Source organism: Sapajus apella, unplaced genomic scaffold, assembly GCF_009761245.1.
Source record: "Sapajus apella isolate SASKATOON/1434 unplaced genomic scaffold, GSC_monkey_1.0 scaffold1, whole genome shotgun sequence".
Classification (NCBI taxonomy): domain Eukaryota; kingdom Metazoa; phylum Chordata; class Mammalia; order Primates; family Cebidae; genus Sapajus; species Sapajus apella.
The window spans coordinates 90,312,389-90,321,941 of NW_022436941.1; the positions used below are offsets into that span (position 1 = coordinate 90,312,389).

At 42.2% G+C, this 9,553-nt stretch overlaps 1 protein-coding gene and 1 pseudogene across 1 annotated transcript in view; one reads left to right on the forward strand and one right to left on the reverse strand.

The window, feature by feature from the left end:
• Nucleotides 1–703: 703 nt before the first annotated feature.
• NIM1K (NIM1 serine/threonine protein kinase) overlaps nucleotides 704–9,553 on the reverse strand; it is a 76,769-nt gene continuing 67,919 nt past the window's right edge. Inside the window, exons 3-4 of the mRNA XM_032281459.1 lie at nucleotides 4,186–4,454; nucleotides 704–1,593 (exon numbers count right to left, since the gene is read on the reverse strand). Coding sequence (XP_032137350.1) covers nucleotides 844–1,593; nucleotides 4,186–4,454 — 1,019 coding nt within the window. The 3' untranslated portion in view covers nucleotides 704–843. The remainder of the gene's footprint in view (nucleotides 1,594–4,185; nucleotides 4,455–9,553) is intronic.
• LOC116553870 lies at nucleotides 7,569–8,498 on the forward strand (annotated as a pseudogene).

The following is a 9,553-nucleotide window of genomic DNA, read 5'->3' on the forward strand; positions in this document are numbered from 1 at the left end:
GGGTAGATGACACTCAGGGCTACCCTTGATCAGTAGTGAGCAAGCGCTTATGGTCAAATGCTTTCCCCTTTCATACCCAGGGCAGACACCTGAGATGTGTTTCATCAGGCTTCATTGAGGATCCTGCAAAACTGAGCACCGGAAACTGTAGCACTGTCCAACTTGCTAATGTGTCTGCATATTAGCTTTCCATGTTTCCCCAGTCCTTCACTCCTGTGCTCTGGGATCACTTCCCAAATAAGCTACTCTACATGGAAGCCTTTGTCTTAGGCTCTGTTTTGCGGGGAACTGAGTCTGAAACCCCCAACTACCTGGAATGCTCTGGTATTTTGCAAGAGTCACTCCTGCTTTTCATTCAGATCTCAAACTGATATGTACTCAAAGTGGCCTTCCTTAATGACTAATCCAAAGTAGCAAGCCTCTAATATCAGATCACCCTTTTTGAATTATATACATAGCATTTATCACTGATCTTTTTCTTTTTTAAAAAATGTAGTTGTTAGTACCTTTGTCCTGGACTAGAATGTCCTGCATATGAGAGGAGGGACCTTGCCTATTTCAGGCCTTGCTGTTTCCCTAGCACCTTAAACAGTGCCTGGCACACAGAAGGCACTGGATAAATATTTCTTGATTAAATGAATGAATGCTGAAATTTGATAATAAAACAAGATCCCAAATCAAGCCAGAATCTGAGCTAATAGACTTTTTGGAGGAAAAAAAAATGCATATCTCAAATTTAAATTTATTTAAAAGTTACAAAAATGTCTCCACTCAAGTTGTCCTTGAAAAAAATTTAAAAGCAGCAACAATGGTCTCGGTTAATTACCAGTAGTCTGGTGTAATTTATAAAATCGAGCAAAATTTGGATGTATGTCTTATCCCTCTGTAGACACGGGACCCTTTTTTGAGGTCTCTTTCTTTAGGGTCTGGTAGCATCATGACAGGGACACTTTCCAAAGCCTTCTTCCTTTGGACTCTATGCAAAATGATTCTGTAGACCCCTGTGATTGAGCTGCGAGCGTCTCTCCCTTGGTTATTTCGAATGTGCTCTTCTGTAATGCCCAAATGTTCTAAAGTGCTTTTGACCTCATTTTCTTCTTCCTTGAGAGTGCTGGTTTCCGACAAATGTTTGGGATCCAGTTGGAAAGGTTCCAAAGGTGTAGGGTATGGCACCCCTTGCATCCATTCATCATTCATTATGCAGTCAATCCCGTACCTCTCCGTGGGGATCTGCTGAAGGACTCCTCGGATGAGTCGGTGGCAGGGCTCTGACACGTGCGGCGGTACACCGTATGCGCCTTCCAGGATGCTCTTTTTTAGTTTGGCCACAGTTTCTGCCCGAAATGGCATGGTGCCAGTCACCATGAAGTACAAAAGCACCCCCAAGGCCCAGATATCCACGTAAACGCCAATGTAGTGCTCGTCCCGGAAGAGTTCAGGCGCAGCGTAGGGAGGAGACCCACAGAAAGTGTTGAGCATTTCACCTTTTTTACTTACTGTGCTGAATCCAAAATCGCCCACCTTCACACAAGTATTACTGGTATAGAATACATTTTCTGCCTTCAGATCTCTATGAATAATTTGGTTTTCATGCTGTGGAAGAAGACAGAGAAAAGTCATTTTTACAGTAAATTGCCAAATTAAAAATGTATCAGTTGCTCTGAAACAGTGAGATAATGATGGTAGAACATCAGAAATTCAGTGAGGATCAACTGAAGTCATGATGGTAAACCCTGCCATAACCTTCAGCCCAATGTAATGCCCGCACCTCGCCAAATAGGCCAAAGTTCCTATTCTATGTGGTAAGGGTTGGAATCTGTTCCACACATGTGGACTCAGAAATTAACACCAGAAATGAGACCCAGATCTTGTGAAACTACACATTCTGAAATAAGATGAAGCAGTAATCCTTAGTTGTTGAGGTAATATATGGGTTTTTCTGGCTGATGGATGGTTTGATTGGGGTCAAGACTGGGAAGGCCTGGAGCCCTCCCCTGACTTTCCAGCTATGCTTTTTGGGGTGGACTCCTTTATCTTTATAGAATTCAGCAGAGGGGAGGCGGTTGCATTTGGCAAAGATCTAGCCACAGATCACACTGTGGATTGTGCGCAGATGCTCCATCCTTGCATTCTGAATCCATACAATCTTCAGAGGACCCTTCACCTGTTCAGTCCCAAGGGCTCTTGGAAAATGGCTTTGTGTTTGTCATCTTTCCTGACGGCCCTCCTAGGTAAGAATCCAGGCTTTGGACCGGACAGTCTGGTCAATTCTAGGTTCAACTATACCAGTTGGGTCCTGTGTCAGTTTCCTTCTTAGTAAAATAAGGCTATGGTGAGAACTATACAAGATGCCAACTATATATGATGAGATCAGTGCTCAGCACTGTCTTGGCATATAAACAAACTCAATAAGATGTGGGTCTATGGCTATGAAACACACTTCCTGCCTGCAGAAACCAGAGAGTTGGAGAAATGGCAGGGCATAGAGCTGCTGAAGACTAATGTCTGTCCCTCTATTGCTAGATTCTCTTCTGTTCTCCCACCAGCTTATTTTCCAAGTAGAATGTGGACGACTCTTCGCCCATCTGCTTTATTACTTAGTATGGGTCTGGCTTATTCTCTGGCCCTGGGAAAGCTCACCACAGCCCAGAGCCACTTAAATGATGACTGGTCATAAACCACAGGTCTGAAACACCCACTACCACTACAGTCAAGTTCTTCTCTCTGGCTCACTTCCTTTTCTTCTTTCTCTCCTTCCCTACTCCTGTGTTGAGTCCTCTGGTCACAAATTCCGTAGCAAATTCTTTGACTCCCTTATCTCCCTCTTTTGCCATATTCCCATCATGGGCTATTTTCTTTGACTTTTTCAGTGTCTGGCATGTAATGGGATTTACTGTGGCTCACCGATCCCAACTCTTGCTCCCACAACCATGAAAGCTGAGAAGTGAATTAGAAACAGCCTCTCAACTAACAGACAAGTGTCTTTTTTCTGACAGACTCATTCAACTAAGTTTTTTTTCTGACAGACCCTGGGATCCGAGTAAGAAGAGTGGTTGACCAAAAGTTTTGGTGGTCAGGTCTGCAAGTCAAGTTCCTCCTGTGTGCCCAAGAATATGGCCCAAAATAGGGAGGCAGCAAAACAGCCAGTGCTTGGGGGAACTATGGAGTGTGATTTAGGAGTCCAGATTTATCTGAAGAAATAAACAAAGAACTAAAATAAGAATGAGACAACTGGCTGGGTGCAGTGGCTCACACCTGTAATTGCAGCATTTCAGGAGGCTGAGGCGGGTGGATCACCTGAGATCAGGAGTTCAAGACCAGCCTGGCCAACATGGTGAAACCCCATCTCCATTAAAAATATGAAATTAGCCAGGTGTGGTGGTGCATGCCTTTAATCCCAGCTACTTGGGAGGCTGAGGCAGGAGAATCACTTGAACCAGGGAGGTAGATGTTGCAGTGAGCCAATATCACACCACTGCACTCCATCCTGGATGACAGAGCAAGATTCTGTCTCAAGAAAAAAAAAAAAGAAAAAGACAGAAAGAAAGAATGGCATGACCAAGTGTTAATCTACTGGGCACAGAGGTAGTAAGAGCTAGGGGGTCTTATTGAAGGCAAAAGATCAGTGTAACTGATTTCTCCCTGTCTCTCCCTCCCTCCCTCCCTCCCTCCCTCCTTCCCCTCTCTCTTTCTTCCTCTCTCTCACACACATACAAACACACACACATACACAGAGAAAGAAAGAGAGAGAGAGAGAGAACCGAGCTGGACATGAAGTATGGATAGGATTTAGAATGTGAGTGAGATGTCATACGAGGGCATCCTAGACAAAAGTAGGAAAGCAAAGCCAAGAAGCAGTGAGGAGCCAGCTATCCAGATAGTGGAAGATGAGGTTGGAGAAATGGATATGCCAGGGAGTGGGTGATGTTCATCAGCTGCTCCCAGTGATTCCCGCCAATGTCTGCAGAAGCTAGAAGCTAGGAGGTTGCCATGTAACTGGACATCCCTGGATGTTGCTTCACAGGCAAGGAGTATCCCAGCCAGACTTCTGGCTCTCCAGAGGGACTACTATCTGCTTTGCGGGACAAAAGCCCTCTGGGACACCTAGTGGTTGGTAACCGAAAGCCCTGTGCTCCCAGTGTGGGTGGAATGGGAGCAAGGTTCTTACTTGTTACCCCTGCTCACCATGTGCTTCACGGCAGACACAATCTGGGAGAAGATGAGCTTGCTTTCTGGTTCAGAGAGCTTCCCCTCAGTGCTAATTTTCCCGAAGAGCTCCCCACCCCCTGCATACTCCATCACCAAGTGCAGCTTGGATAGGGTCTCCACGACTTCGTAAAGGCGGATGATGTTGGGATGGTGCAGCTTTTCCATACTGGAGATTTCACGGGATAGCAGCCTCTGGGTTTTCTGGTCTAACTTAGTCTTGTCCAGGATCTTAATGGCCACCTTTTCTGGAAGGAAAAAAAGTCAAAGGATATGCCAGAATTCACAGGAGAATAGATAGAGCTGGAGAGGACCTGGATCTGCTCCTTTCCTTTACTAGACACAGAGGTCAAGTGGCTGTTCCCAAGCCCACAGAGCTCATCAGGGAACAACAAAGCAATGCTTGAGCTCAGCATCAGTGCCCTTCCCTTGGATCAGTGCAAGTCGTCTACACACAGGTTTTGATGCCACATCCTGCCTCCCCAAAAAAGTATCCAGATAAAGTTAGAGGTCCTTTGCTAAGCCTAGAGAGTATCTCTTGATGAGACCCTGCCCATCTCATCAGCCTCACTGTCCATCATTCCTGTCCACCACCCTTAAAGCCCCATGCACCCTTTAATCCAACCATTACAGAACTTTTTGTTGTTCCCTGAAAAGGTGCTGAACATTCATGCCTGAAAGCTTTCCTGTACCTGGATCATTCTCTCCATCACTCCTTCCCCATTCTTTACTCTTGTTCTTTACTCATCGATATAGTTTGTATATTTGTCCCCACCCAAATCTCATTAAAATGTAATCCCCAATGTTGGAGGAGGAGTCTGGTGGGAGGTGTTTGGATCATGGGGGCTGATGTCTCATGAAGGCTTGGGCCATCTCCTTAGTAATAAGTGAGCTCTCGTTCTGAGTTCACATGAGATCTGGTCCTTTGAAAGTGACCAGATCTTGTGGCATCCTCCCCCAACTCTTGCTCCTGCTTTCAAAGTACATGTGCCTTCCACCTTCCACCTTCCACCATGATTGGAACTTTCTGTGGCGTCTGAAGAAGTAGATGCCACCATGCTTCCTGTACAACCTGCAGAACCATGAGCTAACAAAACCTTGTTTTCTTACAAATTACTCAATTTCAGCCAGGCACAGTGGCTCATGCCTGTAATCCCAGAACTTCGGGAGGCTGAGGCGAGTGGATCACAAGGTCAGGAGTTCAAGACCAGCCTGGCCAACATGATGAAACTCAATCTCTGCTAAAAATACAAAAATTAGCCAGGTGCCATCATGGGTGCCTGTAATCCCAGCTACTTGGGAGGCTGAGGCAGGAAAATTGCTTGAACCCAGAGAAGGCGGAGGTTGCTATGAGCCTAGGTAGTGCCACTGCACTCCAGCCTGAATAACAAAGCAAGGCTCCATCTTGGAAAAAAAAATTACACAATTTCAGACATTTCTTTATAATTGCAAGAATGGTTTAATATACTTGTCATTAACCCCTGATGATCTTTCAAGGTGAGCCTCAGAATGAGCCTCTTCAGGAAATCTCTGTAATACTTGTAGAAAACTACAGATCAATATTCCTGATGAACTAGATGCAAAAGTCAACAAAATACTAGCAAACAGAATCCAATAGCAAATCAAAAAGATAATACATTATGTCAAATGGGTTTTGTCCCAGAGATACAGTGATGGTTTAACAAATGCAAGTCAATAAATATGATAAATCACATAAGCAGAATTAAAAACAAAACCATACGATTATCTTAATAGATGTAGAAAGAGCATTCAGTAAAACCCAGCATGACAAAAACAATGTCATGACAAAATCCAGCATTGTCTTACAACAAAAACATTGACAACCAACTAGGCATAGAAGGAACATACCTCAAAACAATAAAAGCCATATATCACAAACCCAAAGCCAACATCATACAGAATGAGGTAAAGTTGAAAGCATTCCCCCTGAGAACTGGAACAAGACAAGAATGCCCACTTTCATCACTTCTATTCAACATAGTACTGGAAGTCCTAACCAGAGCAATCAGGCAAGAGGAAGACATAAATGGCATCTAAATTGGAAAAGGGGAAGTCAAACTATCACTGTTTGATGATGATATGATCATATACAGAAAACTCTAAAGATTCCTTCAAAAGACTCCTACATTTTATTCTTTCTTTTTAACTAACAACTCACTGATCTTCAACAAAGCATACAAAAACATAAATTGGGGAAATCACATCCTATTTAATAAATGTTGCTGAGAAAACTGAATAGCCACATGTGGGAGAAAAAAACTGGATCCCTATCTTTTACCTTACACAAAAATCAACTCAATATGGATTGAAGATTTAAATCTAAGACCTGAAACCACAAAAAATCTAGAAGAAAATACAGGAAAAACTCTTCTGGACATTGACTTAGGTAAAGAATTTATGACTAAGACCCCCAAAACAAATGCAACACAAACAAAAGTAAATAAATGGGACCTCATTAAACTGAAAGGCTTGTGTACAGCAGAAAAAATAATCATCAGGGCAAACAGACAACCCACAGAATGGGAGAAATATTTGCAAACCATGCATCTAACAAAGAACTAATTACAAGGAACTCAAACAAATTAGAAACAAAGGTCTTTATGAAAAAGTAGGTAAATGATATGAAGACGTATTTCTCAAAAGAAGACACACGAATGGCCAACAAACACGTGTAAAAATGCTCAACATCACTAATCATCACAAAAATGCAATTAAAACCACAGTGAGATACCACCTCACCCCAGCCAGAATAGTCATTTTGAAAAAGCCAAAAAACAGCAGATAGCATGAATGTGGTGAAAAGGGAACATTTATACACTGCTGGTGGGAATGTAAATTAGTACAACCTGTACAGAAAACAGAATGGAGATTTCTAAATCTAAAATATAAAAGTAAATCTAAATCTAAATCTGCCAGCAATCACACTACTGGGTATCTCCATTTGATCCAGCAATCGCACTACTCGGTATCTCCCCAAAGGAAAATAAGTAATTATATCAAAAAACACCTTCATACATATGTTTATTGCAGCACAATTCACAATTGCAAAGATATGGACCCAACCTAAGTGCCAACCAACCAATGAGCAGATAAAGAAAATGTGGTATATACACCATAGAAGACTACTCAGCCATGAAAAGAATGAAATAATGTGTTTTGCAGCAATTTGGATAAAGCTTGAGGCCATTATTCTAAGTGAAGTAACTCAGGAAAGGAAAATCAAATACTGTTTGTTCTTACTTATAAATAAGAGTTAAGCTATGGGTATGAAAAGGCATGGACTTTGGAGACGTAGAAGGGGTAGGGTGGGAGGGGGTGAGGGATTACTACGGATTGGGCTTTCCGAGTCTCTGGCCCGCGGGCTTCAGGTGTGAGCTGCGCCCTCCGCTCTGAGGGTTTGTGGCCCACTGCTCCTTCGCTGTCCCTGCAGCCATCGCTCACGCTCCGCGTTGCAAAGATGGTGGGTCGGAACAGTGCCATCGCCGCCGGTGTATGTGGGACCCTTTTTATCGGGTACTGCATCTACTTCGACGCAAAAGACGAAGTGACCCCAACTTTAAGAACAGGCTTCGAGAACAAAGAAAGAAACAGAAGCTTGCCAAGGAGGCAGCTGGGCTTTCCAGGTTACCTGACCTTAAAGATGCTGAAGCTGTTCAGAAATTCTTCCTTGAAGAAATACAACTTGGTGAAGAATTACTAGCTCAAGATGAATATGAGAAGGAAGTACACCATCCGACGAATGCAACTGCTGTGTGTGGACAGCCACAGCAGTTACTTACAGCAAACTCTTCCACCACCAGTGTTCCAGATGCTTCTGACTAAGCTCCCAACGATTAGTCAGAGAATTGTAAGTGCTCAGCGCTTGGCTGATGACGTGGAATGAGAAATAAATATCAACATAATAAAATCTTAGTTAAATATTTTAAAAATTCGTGGTAGTTGAACAGCTCTAGGGGAATAAGGGCAAATATGCTTGTTATGAACTACACTGAAATCTACCAAAGTTAATGTTTACTTTGTGTAGATCCATGTCTATTTTATTTATTTTTCCCAGTGAAGAGTGTATTTTGATAGAGAGCATTTCATTTTATAAATACACTATTAGTTACTGAAAAATCATGGATTTTGTTTATTCCTGAAACATAAACTGTACATATGAAATGGCTTATGTTAAAAATACCCAGTGCTCAGTTTTGAAGGATAGGCCAAAACCAAAAAAAGTACAGGAGAAACTGAAGAATGAAGAATGCATACTTTTTAAATTTTAGCTCCTACATTTTGCTGTAAATCTGGAAATTTGATAGACTTGATTATGTTTGTGAAAACTGAGCATTAAAGTTTTTGAATGACAAAAAAAAAAAAAAAAGCTAAATATTGGGTACGACGTGCACTACTCAGGTGATTGGTGCACTAAAATCTCAGACTTCACCAGTATACAGTTCATCCTTGTAACCAAAAACTACTTGTACCCCAAAAGTCATTTAAAAAAAAACGTATAAGTAAAAATGTCCCCAGTAAAGATACATACAGGCCAGGCTCAGGGGCTCACACCTGTAATACCAACACTTTGGGAGGCCGAGGCAAGAGGATTGCTTGAGCCCAGGAGCTTGAGAACAGTCTGGGCAACATAGCAGGGCCCCATATCTACAAAACATTAAAAAAATTAGCCAGGCATGATGTCATGCCCCTGTGGTTCCAGCTACTCCAGAGGCTGAGGTGGGAGGATCGCTTGAATACAGAAAGTCAAGGTTGTAATGAGCTGTGATTGTGCCACTGCACTCCAGCCTGGGTGGCAAAGCAATACCCTGCCTCAAAAAAAAAAAAAAGTTTACCAAAAGACTCTTACTAGAATGTTCACAGCAATATTATTCATAATAGCCCCAAACTGGAAACTAGTCACATCATCAATAGTTGAATGGATAAATTGTGGTACATTCATACAATGAATTACTACATATGTGCCAATGAGCATGAAACATCTAAACTACATAAAATAGTATGGATGGTATTCACAGACTTAATATTGGACAACTGAAGTAAGACAAAAGAATACATACTGGATGATTCCATTTTTGTAAAGTTTAAAACAGTCAAAAGCAATCTACAGTATTAGAAGCACGGATACAGTTTACACTTGAGGATGTAGTGAATAGAATGAAGGATGAGCGAGTGGAGGGGAGCGCTCTGAGTACCAGAAATGTTCTCTGTCTTGATGTTGGTGGTGCTTACAAGGGTCTTTTCAGTGTGGAAAATTCATTGAAATGAATACTTATGGTTGTTACACATTTTTTGTATGATATATGTTAAACATAAAAAGGTTATATGT